This window comes from Hypanus sabinus, chromosome 11 (genome assembly GCF_030144855.1).
Source record: "Hypanus sabinus isolate sHypSab1 chromosome 11, sHypSab1.hap1, whole genome shotgun sequence".
Classification (NCBI taxonomy): Eukaryota; Metazoa; Chordata; class Chondrichthyes; order Myliobatiformes; family Dasyatidae; genus Hypanus; species Hypanus sabinus.
Genome location: NC_082716.1, coordinates 77,987,580 through 78,007,086, shown reverse-complemented (window position 1 = coordinate 78,007,086; position 19,507 = coordinate 77,987,580). Strand labels below are relative to the sequence as shown.

General features: G+C 38.1%; 1 protein-coding gene across 13 annotated transcripts in view; it reads right to left on the bottom strand.

The window, feature by feature from the left end:
* prrc2c (proline-rich coiled-coil 2C) overlaps positions 1-19,507 on the bottom strand; it is a 99,586-nt gene that overhangs the window by 53,499 nt on the left and 26,580 nt on the right. For 11 of the 13 annotated variants that reach the window (XR_009514815.1, XM_059984792.1, XM_059984801.1 and 8 more), the window contains exons 2-9: positions 15,355-15,528; positions 14,637-14,811; positions 14,067-14,200; positions 11,809-11,937; positions 8,672-8,901; positions 5,423-5,487; positions 4,457-4,587; positions 4,291-4,378 (exon numbers count right to left, since the gene is read on the bottom strand). Coding sequence is in view for 12 of the 13 variants with exons in the window: in XM_059984792.1 (XP_059840775.1) it covers positions 4,291-4,378; positions 4,457-4,587; positions 5,423-5,487; positions 8,672-8,901; positions 11,809-11,937; positions 14,067-14,200; positions 14,637-14,811; positions 15,355-15,469 (1,067 nt within the window). In the remaining variant the exon portion in view is untranslated. The remainder of the gene's footprint in view (positions 1-4,290; positions 4,379-4,456; positions 4,588-5,422; positions 5,488-8,671; positions 8,902-11,808; positions 11,938-14,066; positions 14,201-14,636; positions 14,812-15,354; positions 15,529-19,507) is intronic. The other 2 variants (XM_059984794.1, XM_059984802.1) reach the window with 1 other exon arrangement.

Below are 19,507 nucleotides of genomic sequence, written 5' to 3'. Positions count from 1 at the left end.
AGGTGATATTGAAGGGATAAAACCGAAACTCAAACTAAATAAGTATCAGAAAGAATTTATAAAAATTGCACTGGCAGTAGCCAAAAAAGCTATTGCAGTTACTTGGAAATCGGATACACATTTAAGTATAGATTCTTGGAAGAAAGAAATCTATGGTTGTATTCCATTAGAAAAAATTACTTATAATTTAAGAGATAAATATGAAACATTTCTGAAAATTTGGAGCCCTTATTTACAAAAGACAGGATTAAATATATAGATGCTCTGAAGATGAAACAATTGGTTATTAGGGGAAAGAAATAAATATACATATTAAAGTTATTACGAATTCCATGGAGCATGTGGAGATCTTCCAACAACCAGGCATTCTTTCTTTCTTTCTTTTTTTTTTCTATAGGGCAGTTAGGGGGGAGGGGTTAAGGGGAGGGGGTAAGGGTTATATACATTGTTTTTTCATACTTTGTAACCATTTAAAAATGCAATAAAAAAAGTTTAAAAAAAACTGATCTGCCCAAGCAGCGTTTTCAAAAATATCCACCTTGGAAAGCATTTCTGAAAAGCTCCGGTGTCGGGGGATGAAAATGCCATTTTAGTGTGGACGTAGCCTAAACCTAATAGCCAGCTCCACATTCCAAACCCCGGCCTCCAAATTCACAGCAGTTGCACTTCCATAAAATAGAATCAATTTGACTTTAAAACCTCAAACTATAAAGCTTACTCTACGTACCACATAGAACAGGAAAAGAGTATTCCTAAAATAACATTAAACTGCAGTATTTCTTTGGGGTGGGTTAGACAAACTATTGGCCCAATGGTCCTTGATCAACTAAAGAGACAACTAGCAAATCCTATGGTTTAGATATAGCCTTCTGCTAATCACCTACCACTGCATCAATCCAGGAAGAGGCATTGGGGGGCAATGAGATAGTACACCTGGGCAAGTAATGATGGCTACAGGAGTTTGGTGGATATTAAGATAGATGACCAGAGGGGGTAGAGAAATGGGACACTACACATTAGCAGTGGGGAAAGTGTCCTTTTAGTTCTTTAGAGGCCAGACAGTGAAGCCTTTTAACCAATGAAATATGCATTAACCCTTCTGCTGCTTAAAGAGAAGAATTTTGCACAAATGATATAAAATGAAATTTATATATTGCCTGGCAGCGTTCAGACTCCACTGTGGTACATGTATAGAAATACTAGCAACAGCTGCAGCTCAGAAACCTTCCTGATCTGAACATGGCTTAGCAAGCATGATTTCAGGGACATTGTTTTTAATGGGGCTGACTGGCTATTTTATACAGCCGTTATTAAAACAAACTAGAGTTTTGAAATTTGTTGATTTTGAGGATTTGAACATGCCTGAATATTAAGCTCAATTTGCTGCATACAGGTATGGGTAGCTTGAATTACCAATGGTAATGAACTGGTAATGGCATTCAGTGAATATCAATACCTTGTAATGAAAGAAAGATCATTAATGAAACAGGTAGAAATGAACAGGCCTCTGAGGAACTTGCAGAGTGACAACTGGAGCCAGGATGACTAGCCATCAAACATACACAACAATTTTTGTGTGATACATACTATTCTGATCACTGGAGTCCTTACTCTTGATCATTGACTCGAGTTTTACCAGAGCTCTCTACCCATGCCCAATCCACCAGGTTTTCAGAGTATGCCCCATTTAGCACAAAGTTAACATGCCAAAATAACTGGAGGTTCCAGATTAAACTACCAAATCTCCTTTTAATAGAAGCTACTCTTTTGAGATCTGAAGGAGAGGGAGAAAACTCGTGTATAGGATTAAGATCATGCAGCAATCATGCAATGAATCTGTAATCTTAGGTGAACAAAATAGCACAATTTAGAAGTGAAACTGTAACCTGAGGAATTAAAATCATAAGTACATCAACTATTAAAACTGAACATAAACATCTTGAGACTTGAGGGAGAAAGGAAAAACATTCAGCAATTCAAGGCATGACCCTGCCAAGCAAATTACAATTTAAGAATGTTATGGATCAAATAACTGCAATTCATACTTTTCATGTGGACCTCAAATCTTTGGACATATTTAAACAAACACAATCATGGTAGAATTGCAGCATCAAATCACATTCTTACTTTGGAAGAACAGAACAAAACTCCCTCAAGTATAAAATATTAAGATAGAATAGAAAATCTTAGGGTTCAAGATTCAGGAAAAAAATTATGCTTAAGACATAAGTATTAAAGCCCTACATTTTTTGCTGCAGTGTAGTCCACAATTGTTCAATATATCTATAAAAATGCCAATAAACACGTTATTTGTCAATATTTATAATGGAAACTTCTACAATGATTTATCGTAGATAAAATTTGCCAAAATCTCTAAATTTGTAGTTTATAAAATTAAAGGACTTTGATAGGGAGATTAGGAAAACAGAAAAAACTATTTCACAAAAAAGGTGGTTTATCAACTTTGTTATTGACAAAGAAGTCTCAAAGAAAATGCTGAGGAAGGAATGTTTCTCACCAAGATCTGTACTCAGATATAAGCTACTGTTCTGAGATGGGTAAAAGTAAAAATATGCAACAATACAAATTTCTTAATCAATATGCAAATAGACTAAAACAGTTCCAGAGGAATGAAAAATTGCAAATGTCACTTCATTCTTTAAGAAGGGATGGAGGTAAAAGATCAGAAACTATAGGTCAGTTAGCCTATCTTCAGTGGTTGGGGAGATGGTGGAATCCATATGAAGGATGAAATTTCCGGGTACTTGGGGGCATATAATAAAATAGGCCAAAGTCCGCATAGTTACACGAAGGGGAAATCTTATCTGACAAATCTTTCGGGTTTCTTTGAGAAAATAACAAGCAGGATAGATAAAGGAGAACCAATGGATGCTAATTACTTGGATTTTCAAAAGGCCTACGACAAGGTGGCATGCATGAGGTTACTAAACAGTCTATGGTATTACAGGAAAGATACCAACATGGATAGAAGATTGGTTGACTGGCAAGAAGCAAAGACCGGGAATAAAGGGGACTTTCAGGTTGTCTGCTGGTGACTAGTGGTATTCTGCAGGGGTCATTGTTGGGACCACTTAGTTTATGTTATATATCAATGTTTGGATGATACAAATATAGGAGGAGGGGCAAGTAGTGTAGAGGAACCATGGAGTCTACAGGACTTAGATTAGGAAAATGGGCAGAAGAGTTGATAGATGGAACACTGTGCAGAAAAGTGCACAGTCATGCACTTTAGTAGAAGAAATAGAATTGTAGCCTACTTTTTAAACTGGGAGCAAATTCAAAATTCAGAGGTGCAAAGGGACCTCTTGGGAGTCCTTGTGCAAGATTCCCTAAAGGTTAACTTGCAAGTTGAGTCGGTGGTAGTGATGGCAAATACAGTGTTAGCATTTATTTCAAAAGAACTAGAATACAAAAGCAAGGATGCAGGCTTTGGTTGGACAGCATTTTGGGCCTCTTATGTATAAGAATGTGTGCTGCAATGGGGAAGATCCAAAGGAGATTCACGAGAATGTTTTCAGGAATGAAACGATTAACGCACGAAGAGTATCTGATGGCTGTGAGCTTGTACTGAAACCTATTGAATACTGAAAGGCCTAGATACAGTGGACATGGAGAGGTTGCTTCCAAAGGTGGGGGAGCCTAGGACCAATTGGCACAGCCTCAAAGTACAAGGACACCCCTTCAGAACAGAGGGTGGTAATCTGTTGAATTCGTTGCCACGTGGCCGTGGAGGCCACATCATTGGGTATATTTAAGGCAGGTTCTTAATGAATATAGGCAACAAAGGTTAGAGAGAGAAGGCAGGAGAATGAGGTTGAGAGGGATAAATCAGCGATGGAGGAGTGTTGAACAGTCTCAATGGGCTGCAAGGCCTAATTCTGCTTGTTTGTCTTATGGACTGAAGACATTAAGAGAATGGTATTGTTCACATAGACAGAAATGAAAACTGAAGCCATGTGCTTCCCCCTTAATTTAACCTCTATCTATTACAACCAGTTTAAAATACAAACACTCAGATTAAGCACTTGAGGATCATCAAATGTATCATGGCACTAAATAATACTAAACTAAAAACACTGAGGACTTCAAAAATGAAGAAATAATTATTTCACAGCATTAAATATCAAATAGAATTGGCTCTAGAAATACTGCTACACTCAAATGGAAATAAAACTGATGGACTTTTGTTACAATTCAAATCCCAACTGGCCACCCATTAGATTTTTAAAACACTGACAATTGGTACTCCATTTAGAAAATAATTCATACCGCTTTTCATTTTTGTCTTCTGTGGATCCTCCCTCTTCTTCATCACTAAAATTTAGCTTCTCAGTGTAATCCACCTCAGATTGGGCCCCTGAATAGAAGAAACACTCAACTTAATTCCTCAATTTTGACTTCTGCTGAAAACATATCCAACATTTGATGGTTTTACCTGCCCAGCCATCATCTGCTTCAGTATCCAGGTTATCAAGTTCCTTCAAATCATTTGCACTAATAATGGAGGGCCTTTCAAGGAGGTCAAGAGCCCACTGAGTATTTGCTGGCCTTGCAGAAGCTGGGTTCCTAAATGATATTAGAAGTCAAAACAAGTTTAATGGCTGTTAAATAAACTTTACACCATGAATACATCCAGAGTTTAAATTAATTAAAGCACAGCATGTACAGAAGAGAAAAGAACAATTTATCAAATGGAATAATATTCTACATTTGTTAAATAAAAAGCAGTCTGATGTCTAAATTTCGATATTGATAGCATCCACCTATCTCAGAAGACCATGGAGTGAAACTGACATGACCGCTCTAGGGCACAAGCCTGGGCAGAATGTATGGAGATTCTGAGATGCCCAGTCATCAAGCCGTTCCAGATATTCTGTCTGGGTTTATTCCTGTAGCCTTCATCTCTCTCAAGGCTGCCCATAAGACAGTGGGGCTAGTTACCCATAGCTGGGGATCTGGTTCATATACTTAATAATATGTGCATAATCCCGGCCCTTCATCTTGCTAAACAAATGTGACAACGGTTTTAGACCATGAGCTATGAAATGTTAATGGTACATAACTGTGGACTTAAGCTTATTCAATTTTCATTGTGAACAGTTTTTTTTTGAATGAAAGAGGGAGGTATTTCTAGTCTTAACAGAGTATTCCCTTACTTTAAAAAAGGGCATCTAAAACTAATGCTAAAATAATACTGAAATGTCAAGCACATTGAGATTTGAAAATTTAGGCAATTACGGTTTCCAATGCAACTACCACTGGAATCTCAGTAATCGTTTTATCCAGAAAAAAAGTACAAAAATCAGCTGCCCTAATTTTTCATTTTTTATGAAAACAAAATTATTCTATTATCCTCAGAAGCATGAATTTTGTCTATGTTTTGAAAATGCAGAATACTTACTTGGTATTTGGTGCTGGGTATGGTAACCGATATGACCCTTGCATTTTTGCAGGTGGGTAAGACATCTGAAAAAAGCAAAAGAAGAAAGTACACTTGCATAAATGGTCATAGTTCAACTTACAAGAGAGAAAAATCATTCATACTTAATAAATTCAAATTTGAATTTTAATTTCCTACATTAATTCAATTGTGATTGAAAACAATGCTTTTAAGATGTAGACTTTGAGAACAAGATTCAGTTATACAGTGCTCTCCGTTTGGTCAAGGTTTTAAGATATTTCGTAGGTGCATTGCAAATGGCAAAGATGATTCTAAGAATAAGTACTGAATGCATTGTTAAAGAGATGAACTCTTTAATTTGAGCCAAGGCATGGAGTTGTTTAAAGTAAAGGTGGCTGAACCTTCATAAGGAAATTAGGGGTAATTTATAATAAAGAAAAATAATGCATAAGTTTGTGTTGTTTCACCTTTGACTCGTCTGAAAAATAATTTGCTTGATTAATTTGTGGGCTCATCTAGCATATATTACTGAAAGCAATTTGATCATAGCTGTTTCAAAGGTAAATCACTGCTGAGTGCAGGTTTGACCATCATTTTCTAATTGTTATTGATAGGTTAAAAAAAAATCAAATAATTTAAAGCATTTCTTTGAAGAGAAGATAGAATATAAAATTTTCTTAATTTACCCAAGAAATTTTAAATTCTGCTCTTTTTCAATGGATACAATCCTGCCTTAATCTTGTTGGTTTCATTTTACACTATGAATAACAAGGATCAACATCTCACATATCTTTGTATATTTTCAAAACTCTTATTTCCAACAATAAGCTTGCATAGTATAACAATTGCCAAACAAAAAACCGATACTTGTACCCGTCAGAAGCACCATCCTTTGAGCGAAATGTCAAAAACCTCATTTTTATTCAACATATGCCTCTAATAAAAAAAAACAAATTCTCTTTCCATCTTTAATCCATCAATTTATTTAACTTGTTGTTCTCCCTTCAATCCATCAGACTCTGCCTTGCTTCAATTCTGATATGCTTGCGACACAACTACACAAGAGGATAGCTGAGCACCATTTAGCCCAATATGCATGTTCTCTTTGATGGAACTACCAAACATCTCACTCCTGCATTTACTGCATGTTCTGCAATTCTCTTGCTTCTACTTTTAAAGACATTAATTTTGAATGTTACCATTAAAGGACTTCTATCACTGTTCCAATCACCCTAGATAACAAGTCAGTGTATAAAGCATAACTTCAGTTAGCTCAGAAATTAGTTTGAACTTGTGTGCCTTAATTATTAATCTTTTCTTACCATTATTAATCATTCAGTTGACATCATTTCTAATTCTGACCATCTGCTCAATTTTAGCCCTCTAATCCTTCCTATGATTTCCTACAGTATTTTCACAAAACTGATTTCTCTCATTTCTGGTAGCAGCCAAGTGTACACCTGCACAACTGAAAGCATACAAAGTACCCTGTAATTCTCCCTAAAGAACCTGGAATCAAGTCATCACTATTCTGCAAGACTTGTCAGACATCTTGAAGACATGCAGAGAGGTACCACCTTTTCAGGCTGGGGGAAGAGTTTTATACAGTGCATGCAAAAGTTTGGGAACCCCGGTCAAACTTTCTGTTACTATGAATAGTTAAGTGAGTAGAAGACGAACTGATCTCCAAAAGTCATGAAGTTAAAGATGAAACATTCTTTTCAACATTTTAAGTAAGATTAGTGTATTATTTTTGTTTCATACAATTTTAGAGCGAAAAAAAGGAAAGGAGCACCTGGAAAAGTTTGGGCACCCCAAGAGATTTGAGCTCTCAGATAACTTTTACCAAGGTCTCAGAACTTAATTAGCTTGTTAGGGCTATGGCTTGTTCATAGTCATCATTAGGAAAGGCCAGGTGATGCAAATTTCAAAGCTTTATAAATACTGACTCCTCAAATCTTGTCCCAACAATCAGCAGCCATGGGCTCCTCTATACAGCTGCCTAGCACTCTGAAAATTAAAGTAAATGATTCCCACAAAACAGGAGAAGGCTGTGAGAAGATAGCAAAGTGTTTTCAGGTAGCCGTTTCCTCAGTTCGTAATGTAATTTAGAAATGGCAGTTAACAGGAACAGTGGAGGTCAAGTTAAGGTCTGGAAGACCAAGAAAACTTTCTGAGAGAACTGCTCATAGGATTGCTAGAAAGGCAAATCAAAACCCCTGTTTGACTGCAAAGGACCTTCAGGAAGATTTAGCAGACTCTGGAGTGGTGGTGTACTGTTCTACTGTGCAGTGACACCTGCACAAATATGACCTTCATGGAAGAGTCATCAGAAGAAAACCTTTCCTGCATCCTCACCACGAAATTCAGCATCAGAAGTTTGCAAAGGAACATTTAATTAAGCCTGATGCATTTTGGAAACAAGTCCTGTGGACTGATGAAGTTAAAATAGAACTTTCTGGCTGCAATGAGCAAAGGTATGTTTGGAGAAAAAAGGGTGCAGAATTTCATGTAAAGAACACCTCTCCAACTGTTAAGCACGGGGGTGCATCGATCATGCTTTGGGCTTGTATTGCAGCCAGCGGCACAGGGAACATTTCACTGGTAGAGGAAAGAATTAATCCAATTAAATACCAGCAAACATCCACTGTCTATAAAAAAATCTGAAGATGAAAAGAGAATGGCTTCCACAACAGGATAATGATCATAAACACACCTCAAAATCTACAATGGCCTACCTCAAGAGGTGCAAGCTGAAGGTTTTGCCATGGCCCTCACAGTCCCCCGACCTAAACATCACTGAAAATCTGTGGATAGACCTTAAAAGAGCAGTGCATGCAAGATGGCCCATGAAGCTCACAGAACAAAAAGCCTTTTTCAAGAAGGAATGGGCGATGTTCCCCCAAACAAGAATTGAAAGACTCTTAGCTGGCTACAGAAAGCGTTTACAAGCTGTGATACTTGCCAAAGGGGGTGTTATTAAGTACTGACCATTCAGGGTGCCCAAACTTTTGCTTCGGGCCCTTTTCCTTTTTTGTTATTTTGACTGTAAAAGATGTAAATAAAAAAGTAATCTGTGCTTAAAATATTAAAGAAATGCGTCATCTTTAACTTTATGCCTTTTGGAAATCAGGTCATCTTTTACTTGATTAGCTATTCCCTGTAACAGAAATTTTGACTGGGGTGCCCAAACTTTTGCATGCCACTGTACATATATAGTCGTCTTTACAGCAAGAGATTAGTACTTACATACGGTGTCATTATTCCTCTAAATTGTGGTGCAGCTGAGATAACCAGCTGTCCATTTATCTTAGTTAGAGGCAATGATGTCTTTTCTCGTATATCACGTTTATCAAGACCCCTTAATCCATCATTCAGTTCTGGCATTGGCATTCTGGTCCCACCATCTTCTAAATTAGTGGGCTTTCCATCTTGTTCCATCACTGTTTTTCCTCCAACGTCTCTCCAAGTAGCAACATCTGTATGATACAAAATGTAAGTTAAATTCTATATTGTATCGAGTGGTATCATTTAGAAACACACCCAGATTGTTCCTCTGAAGCCTCAATGTATCTCAAGTCCTAGAATCAGAAAAGTACAGAATAGGAATTGTCCCTTTAACCCACCATTCTGACCATAAAGCCCTGTTTACATTCATCTTACAAGAAAGTCACATTTTATTATCCACATATTCCTATCAAGTCCCAAGATTCTGTCACGGGCAAACTTGGTAGATTTTAGAGTGGCCAATTAAGCTACAAACCTGTGTGTGTTTTTATTTTTTGGATAGGGAGGAAACTCCTTTTCCCTCAAAACATAGCAATGAGCATTGCTGCCAAAAAGTTCAACTTTCGTCTCATCTGTCAACAGAACATTGCCCCAGAGGTGTTGTGGAACACTCAGGTGGTCTTTTGCAAACTTGAGATGTGTAGCTTTTTTTTTGGGAGCAGCAGCAGCTTCATCTGTGGTGTCTTTCCATTAACACCATTCTTGTTCAGTGTTTTTCTTATAGTGGACACATGAACAGAGACTTTAGCAAATTCTAGATTATTTCTGCAGGTCATTGCTGTTACCCTTGAGATCTTTTTCACCTCCTTTAGCATTCAGCATTACACACTGTGTAGGATGCCCTAGGGAGAATAGCAACAGTACTGAGTTTCCTTCATTTCTAGGCAACTTCTCTTCCTGTGGACAGAAGTGCTTTTGTAGCCTTTTCCGGCTTCATGCAACTCTATAATTCTTCATCTAAGGTCCCTGAAAGCTGTTTTGATTGAGGCATGGTGCACATAAACAGATCTTTCTGGAGAAGAGCAGGATCTGCCAGTGACCCGACTTTGTGTTTCTTTTGTAGGGTAGGACACCTCTACAACCCACACCTCCAATCTCATCTCATTCATTGGAACACCTGACTCCAAAAAGCTTTTGTAAAAGGCATTACCCCAGGTTCTCTTACTTTTCCAACAAATACATGTAATATTGGATCATTTTTTTCTCATTAAATAAATGAAGTATAATGCTTTTGTGTTATTTATTTAATTGGGTTCTCTTTAACCAGTTTTAGAACTTGTGTGAAGATTCGATCACATTTTAGATCATGCAAAAATAGAGAAAATTCTACAGGGTCCACAAACTTTCTACCACCACTGTATGAGACTACAACATAGCTGCAAGCGTTCCAAAATGGAAATCCCCCTGAATTTATTTTTTTTTTGTTTTAATAGGATCAATCTGATTTCTTCACAACTGCACAGGACAGTACTTGCTCAAACTGCCAAGTAGAGACTGCCTGCTGTGTAATTAATGACAGGGAAAAATACAACCTGATGGGGTAAAATGATGCAGAGCTGGAGGAGACTTGTGTGAAGCAAAAATATCAGCGTAGATTTGCAAGTGTTACAGTGGCTGGTATGGAACTTTAGTTGACTCACAATCTTCAACTATACACAGTAGCATAGCAGTTAGCACGATGTTATTACACCTCAGGGCAGAGTTTGGAGTCCACTTCTGGTGCTGCCTGTAAGGAATTTGTACATTCTCCCAGTGACCGAGTGGGTTTCCTCTGGGTACTCCAGTTTCCTTCCACAGTCCAGACGTACTGGTTAGTAGGTTAACTGGTCATTGCAAATTGTCCTGTGATTAGGCTAGGGTTCAATAGGTGGGTTGCTGGGATGTGTGGCTCGTTGGGCACTGCACTGCAGTTTGTTCTGCACTGCATCTTGAAATAAATAAATAACCTGAACTATATGGGGAGAGCCAACTGAATTGTTCAACCACATACTGCAGGAATCTGGCAAGGAACAGTAAGATCCATTAAAGATGCAAAATACAACAATTTTTTTTGAAGCGTAAGTGAAATTTAAGCAATTTGTCATTTTCTCTTAACCTTTATACTTGGAATTCCAAGTCAAACAAATAGATATGCTGACTTCTGCCTTGTACAGGTCTGGAGAGTTGTACTAACCCAGAATAACATGAAGTCTCTCAAAATAAATGTGCTCTGCTGGTATCAGGTATTCAGTTATTGAAGTCACTGTGATTTCATGCAACTCAAACTTTTTTTTTTGAGGCCTAAACACATAGGTGGGGAAAAAATTTTTAAAGACTAAAATTACTACACTTGCCCCATCATGAAATGTTCCTACAACCAATGATCTCACTTTAAGGACTCTATCTCTTGTTCTCATTATTTATTGCTATTTATTTATATTTGAATTTGTACAGTTTGTTGCCTCTGGTTGATCTTTCATTGATGCTTTTATAGTTACTATTCTATAGGTTTGATGAGTATGCCCACAAGAAAATTATTCTCAGGGTGGTATATGGTGACATACATATACTTTGAAAGTAAAATGAACATGTAGATTAAGTTATGATACTGACCTGATAATCCAATAGTATGCACAGGGCTACCCAACTTAACACCCATCGTATGTTTAAAGCCATACGCAAGAACAAACATTTGGGAGACCAGCAGGATGGATTTACCAGCTGCAGGCATCATCTTCTGTATGAAACTTAGTTCACAGTTACATTTCCAATTTGTCAATTATGAAGAATTCATAGGGATAGAACCCTGTCATAACTTGGAAGACTGGTAGTTCACTGGATTGTTCTATGAAACTACTGTCAACATCACCTTTTATTTTGGTCTGATCTTAATACTCCGAACATTTCCAGCTTTCATCAGCTGGAGACGCTCACAAGAACTCTAGCACAGGAAAAATCCCCATCTGTTTCTCATCAACGTTAACAGTAAAGTCAATACAGCTAAGAAAATTCATATGTTAATGCTCCAGCTGACAGGAGGCAGCCAGTGATCTTTGGAAGCTACAAGAGATGCAAGAAGATGGCAACAGAGTTAGAAAAATTGTAAACTGAACACCTACATTGTGGACGTAAACTGGGCCCAGATCCAAAAGTCTCATCTGGCAACTCTTTTACAGTTTTATCTTGATCCCCAGCTGCCTGCAGGCTTGGGAACTCATGCTGGAAGTGACTGTTCAAACTTTGAATACCTGAATTGAGATACCAAAAAAAGAAATTATAAATATAATTTGCCTCAAATAGTTCTGTGTATTTCGTTTGTTTTTCAAAATCTAATCAATTATACCAGTAACATTCAATTTTAACTTAAATTTTCATACAGGCTTCAACTTAGATATGCCCCAAGAAACAAGGGCACAGATGCTGATGAGAAAGATAGCAGAAATAAGAAAATAAAGGTGGAAAGTAAGAATACAGCACAATTAAGTGTGGAATTACAAAATAATCCCTTCCAGACAATTAGTCTGATGTACGTCAAAATTCAGGAGGACCCAAGGCAGGGTAAGAGACATAGAAAGCTAGAGTCAGAGAGCAAAGATTACAAGAAGGGATCAAAGGAGAAGCAGGCTGTTGATGTTTCATACACTGGAAGACAGAATACCTTTGGTTGAACACCAAAGAAATGGTTGCGATGTTTTGGTGGATGGGACTCGAGCACTGCCAACTGTGGCTGATGTCTAGTAGGAAAAATCTGATCTCAAACCTTCAGTGCTTTGTGGCTATACCCACTTATGGGGAAGGCTTTAGGACTAAACCCCAAGGAAAACTCAGGAGCTGAAGTCCTATGTTGAGTTCAATGTTGACTGTCAACTCCTGTGACATCACTAGTGCCAAACTACATCTGCCTCTACCATTACTTTGAATTCATCAGCTGCGTGGAGAAGGAGAGCCTGCTACATTGGCAACAGCTTGCTCTTCATATTGTACTGCTTCGGCTTGAATATGGTGTAGACAACTGGGATTTAATAACCATGGTCAACACTGACCAAGGGACGGCCCAGAAGTTGGGTTGGGAAAAAAGCAGGCAAAGAAATTTTGGAGGTGGTGAGGCCAAGTGATAAACAGTGAATATGCCTGAATTGTAACAGGGACCAAAGAATAGATCCAAGCAAGTTGCAGGAACAGGGATGTAGGATTTTAAACTCAGTTGAACATTTATAGAGACAACGATTTGCTTGGATTAGTTAGAAAGACAAGACAAAGTACTGAATTATATCTAGGGCAAAGGTACCCAAATTTATAGTGTCACAAGAAAAAGCAATTCTAACTTTCCTGCCATGGCTGCCAACCTAATGCAAAGTGATAGAGTTGAGAGTGAAAAGATAAAAATGAGCTTTATCAACAAGAAACAATCCACATGCTGATGGATACTGTTTATAGTAGCCTAAAAAAGTTACCAAAAAACATGAACCTTCTGGATTCTAATGTAAAGTTGAAGGAATTTGTCGTTACTGCCAGGTTCATTACTAGCTGGGAAACAAATTAGAATGAATTGAAGCAAATGCAGTCTCTGAAGACCAGCAGAACCATTTCTACTGACACGAGAAGGGACAAAGATGGGTTACTGAACCTTAAAACCAGTTGCTTTGGGAAAATGGGGCTCGTCAGCTGTGTTTGGCCGCTCATCTACAAGGAAAACTCAAAACTCCGCTACCTTTGGGCTATACCCACTCATGAGGAGGGCTTCGGGAGTATACCATGAGTCCCAAAGGCAGTCCTATGTTATGCTCAAATGCTGACTGTCAACTCCTGTGTTGTTGCTGGTGCCAAACTATCAATCTCTGCCATTCTTTTGGATTCATCAGCTGTGCGGACAAGGGAGAGTCTGCTGCATGGGCAAGAATCTCTAAAGTAGCAGCATGACAAGACAATAACAAAAGTTTTCAAGAACAGTGCTTCACTAATTAGAGAATAGGCAAACTGATTAGAAGACACTACTGTAAACACTATCTACCAGATATTGCACACTCTGTTTTGAGCATTTTTTAAAAACCAAACTGACACTTCCGTGAGTCCAAGTAATAGCAAAAATAGAAACAATGGATGGATACAAGAGCTTTTACAGAGGCACGGTTGATTAATGAACAAGGTACGAGTTAAGTAATACAGTAATTTTATTTTAAAAAGAACATCTGGGCAAAACCAAGGGAGGGGTACTTTATTATATAGAGAATGGACATTGACTCACATACCTCACAGATAGTTCCAAAACAAGATTACCACACTTGTATCACTGTACACAAACAAAACAATTTTCAACAGAAGTACGGGGCATGTTACTTAACACAATTTTGATTAACTCCATCTTGTAGAAACTTACCATCCCCTTGCCCAGTATGCTTGTTATTGGTTTGGGCCCAGGTTTTCACAACTGGTGCCTCTGGTGCTTTTGAAGCTGGGGGATCCGAGCTAGGTTGTGGCGGTTCTTGTACCTGGACTTCTGTGGCAATGCTACTGAAATCACAATACTGATATTAGCTCTCATACAAATCTATTCCGCTCAAATTGCACTGACTTGACCGAGTAACTGCTGACAAAAACATTTCTATTTTCTCCCTTATTCCTTCAGAACAAAATTATTTAAATGTCATAATATCAAATGCAACTAAAAAAAAATAAACACCAATCATTCTTAAAAACTCTGCTGTCAATGGAAGCGGACTGGTGATGTTTCATCTCAGGAGGCAACGATGATCCAGCATAAAAAAGTTAGATGCTAATGAGTTCTCTTTTTAAGAGAAAGAACCAATATATTTTATATACTTAGATTTATAACAGGCATCACAAGAAAATCTTACTACAGATAAAATAAATTTCCATATACTGGAAGCTGCAATAAAATTTATGGATTTAATTGACGTGGAACAATAAAATTCAACGCAGTCTGTACCTTTCTTCCTGTTGCTCTGATTTTGTGACCCATCCTGATCCATCCTTTGGTACAATATTCACATTAGGATCATTTCCCTTGTTTTCTGCTTTGAGGCTTGGAAGATTGGCGGGTGGTGGTATGCGCCGTGAGCTGGCCACTTTTCCCAGGCTCTGCAATCCATGGCGTGCTGCAACTATAGGCAATGACCCAAATGGTCAGGAATAAGAATCAACTACACACAGCTTTTATTTTGCACAAATACTTTTTGTTAACAATTTTCAATTGATTTCTCAGTATCATGACTACATTCATTAACTCATTTGCAGATCTCTGTACAAGACATAGCAGAACTGGACCTCAATTTTAAAGTATTTTTGTTCACACCCAAACAAGTCATGACCTGTAATAAATGATAACTATTTCATAAGATTCCATTTGATTTTATAGGATTTTGGTCTTAAAATGGCTAATTAAGAAAAAGAATTGCACTGCTCCAGTGCACTAATTCTTGTTAAACAAAAGGTAAGTGCTCATCTCACTATGTGTTTTTCCAAGTTTCACCATGGTAATAATAGACATATTGACCAGAAGTGTCCCTTTAAGATGGAACAGAATTACTGTAGGGTGACTTGATAAAGGAAAAACCTGTACCCCAAAAAAAAGAGAAGATGCTTAAACACTGGCTTTGGGAGCCCAATGATAAAAAAGGGCACAAGCATTTCTACACAAGACTCACCTGCATTTTTCTGAGTTTCTATTGACTTCCCTTTGTAAGTGTTAAAAAGATTGAGTGTAGCATACTTTGTTTTCCCATCCTTTGCCTTTGTGCTCTGGCCTGACCTCTCGGACATTTCAATGGAAATTCATCGAGTCTGATAAGGCCTAGATCACATCCAGAACCAGCCACAAGCTGTAAAGACACAATTTCAAAGAATCTTAAAATATAAGGTTTCTATTCTCAGAAAATTTAAAGTCACTACTAAAAAATCTTATCATAAGACTTGTTACAGTTCCATTGCTCGTAAGTAAACTGCTGAATGTCATTTAAAATATTAAAGAACATCTAAAATCCCCTACTGAGATTACTGAGAACTTTTCAACAACATTCTAGAAATACAATTATTTTAACATCTGACAAAATATTTTTTCCTTCCTTTTTAAACAGGACACAATAGCCTTCAGCTCATGTGTCCAAATATAATACATCTGTAGAAAATTAACTACCTTTTCATCACATAAATAAACAAGAAATTCTATGCAAGAGATATTGCAGAGGAGTACACATATTTCCCTGGCTACTGGTTATTAGCACCCCAAAGCATTTTTAAATTACTTATTTTCAATATCATTATAGCATGATAGATATTCCAGTGAACTACAGCAAAGTTAGGTGCCAAATTATCGTGATCAAGATTATTTTACTATCCACTGACAAAGTCAAATCACTAAATAGCTTGGAGGATGAACTTATCAGATGTACAAGAAAATCAATAGATCAAGAAACCAAACAGTGAATAGGCTATTTTAGATTCATATATTTCCAATATCAAAGACTCATTTAATTAATTATTTTGTGTTTCAAGGTGTTCCTTAAGGTTGCTATTACAGGGAGGGGGGAATAGTTGGAAAAAGCTAATGGTGAGTGTCTCAAATAGCCTCTGACAAACAGGTCGAACAGACGTTTCTATTGACAGCAGGAGCAAAGTAGGGTCACTGCCGCCATTAACCCAGACACTTTGGGCAGGTTGGCAGCTCATCTAGAAGGGAAATCTCTGATTGCAATCCTGCAACCTAAAAATTACAGACTTCAATAATAGGCAAAATGCAAGAGTCTAAAGTATCAACAAAAAAAAGGTAATAACAAAAGTTTGCCAAGGATAGTGCCTTCTAGAGAACAGGGGAAATGATTAGAAGACCCCACTGTAAACACTATCCACCCATATATTGCACATCTTTTTGAGTATTTTTAAAACGAACTGACACTTCACTCCTAATAATAGCAAAATAGAAACAATGGATGTATATAATAGCCGTTACAGATACATGGTTAATTAATGACCAAGGCACGAGTTAAATAATAGATAAGTTTGTTTTAAAATAACATCTAGGCAAAACAGAGGAAGGGGTGTTTATTAAACACGTAAAGTCAACAGAAGGACCTTGCTCAGAAGATCAAGTGAAATGTATTTGGATGGGGCAGAAAACAGTTGTGGGATTGGTTTAAATGCCCTGAAACAGCTGTGATTATGGATACAGTTGTAAAATGAAATAAACAGGAAATTAGAGGTGTACTTAACAAGGACAACATGGGAACATTAATTTAGTCTAGGAAAATTCGGATGGCAAAACCTCAGAATAGAAAGACGCCCTTTTAGAAAAAAGATGAGGAGTTTCATCAGATGGAGTGAATGTGTGGAATATATTGCAACAGACAGCTATGGAAGCCAATTCATTGGGCATATTTAAAGCAAAGGTTGAGAATGTGGCGACCCACTTCCTAGCGCACTCGATCCGGCTCACAAATAGCCAGTGCGCCGGCACAAAGGCCAGTCCCAAAAGGGCGCCAGGTCTGCTTCACCAACAAAGGGAAAAGCCTGCACGGGGTTGTGAGTACGTGCCCCTACAACATCCGCGCCCGGGGAGGGCGGGATCAGGGAGGCTTTAAAGCAAGGCTGTGAAGTTCGAATAAAATCTTCGTTCACTGCAGTTTACCAACTCTGTGTCGTTATTTCAGCGCTGAGTGTAGCACACCACCACAATTGGTGACCCCAACGGTCCAAGCGATTTTTGGACCAGAGATGAACGACGCCACATCTGTTCATGCGGTTTCGTTGAAACTGCCAAGCTTCTGGACGCTGCGACCTCACCTATGGTTCCAGCAAGCAGAAGCCCAATTCCACGTTCGGCAAATAACCTCAGAGGACACACATTACTACTACGTGGTGAGCTCCCTCGACCAGGACACAGCGGGGAGGGCGGGATCAGGGAGGCTGTGAAGTTCGAATAAAATCTTCTTTAACTGCAGTTTACCGACTCCGTGTCGTTATTTTAGCGCTGTGTGTAGCACACCGCTACAAGAAGTTCTTAATTTGTAAGGCTGTCAAAGGCTATGGGATTGAGAAGGAAAATAAATTAGCCAAGATCGAATGGCAGAATAGACTTAATGGACCAAATGGCCTAATCTGCCCCTTTGTCTCTGGTCTGAAGTGCAAAAGATGATTTTATTTTGGTTCAGTTGGTGCAGGAGAAGCGTCTATTTTATATCTGGTGCTCTTTACTGAGTTAGTTTTGATTATGGCAGTTAGTGACGCTTTAGGGAGTATAAATATGTAAAAATGAAATTGATTTAGTTCAATGAGTATAGGATCTTAAATCTAAAAAAATTATAACACATTAAGTACATTGGCTATAGTATACTAGGCAATAGCATTAAAAGTTTCACTGTGAAGAAGCAGCTAACATTTAAATCATATCCTTTTAAGGCAGAAAAGAAGAAAAGTAGCCCTGACTATATACCCAAGTAAAACATTACAAAGGAGGGGGGAAAAAATCAGAACAAAAAGCACCAAAGCATTGATCAGGAAAGGGAAAGCACAACCACAAAAGAATAGAAAGAAACAGGTTGGAACTACTTGTATGAATGAGAAAAAAGGAAAAGCCATGCAACTGAGTTTTATGGAAAAGGGATGGGAGATACTATGTTCCAAAAAGAAAATGCCTGAGGAATTAAACAATTCTTTTGTGTCTATCCTCAAGGAGACAGTGCCGTATAGGAGTGAGTAGTCAAAGAAATGTTTGGAGAAATTAATCAATCTGAAATATCGGTGCCCGCAGAACCTGATTACAAAGACGTTGACCATGGAGACTGCTGGCATCAAGTGAAATATGAGAATTGTCTTTACTCTTGCCACGGAAGGAATATCATTTTGAGAGACTGCTCTGCAAACTCAACTTTGTGAATTGGTTTGTGAACTAGCTTTCCTCAGGAATAGCTGAATCAAAGCTTGTTATAAGAAACAAAATCTGTTCACAAGTCAGGGGAGAAAAAAAGTAGAATAAATAATCCTAGTACCTGGATATATCAATGTGTAAGTGTTGCTGAACTTGACATCACTGCAAGTTCCTAATTGGTGTAGAATAAGTCTCCAGATTTTTGAACATCTATTAAATAGTTTACCCACTCAGATTTCAAAACATGACACAGGCAAAGGAGGTTTATTAAACTTATGGGATTGAGAAATGGGGGCCCGAATTTCCATGGTAAGTGCACTAGATATTGTGGAGGTAAAACCTTCAGCTGAGTTTCTATGACAAAATGAAAGAAATTGTGAATGGACATGATGAAGATGTGCAAAGGACTAACACTTTTAGGTAAGCAACAGGCGAATGTTGCTTTGAAAATGCTCCATATTTTATGGCATGGGAAACAAGACAAACTGAATTACTGACCAAGTAAATAATGAAACTACTCAACTGTATCCAGAGATACCAGCCACGTGACAGATGCACTGCCACCTGGCTGGTCGGACACACCAAATGCCAATCAACATTTGGTCCCTCCCAACTAATCAATGCACACCTAAATTATTAGTCACCTTAATTGGATTATCTCGCCCAGCCCCATGCTTTAAAAGGTGAGATTTGCCCTTGGCTAGCCCTCTCTTACAGACCACCACATTGGAGGTAAGTGCATTGATTTATGCTTGGGAAGGTCTATCGTTTGTCCTGATAAGGGAGCCGCAGCTATCCAAGGTCAAGAGGGATAGCTGTTGTAGTGCTTGTCCCTTGTTCTTTGTTTGTGTAACCGTACCCTGTCCCCACACCGCTTCCTGTGCTGACCCGACTTCCCCTTGTAAATAAATTCCTTATTATTAAAACTGTGTGTGTCC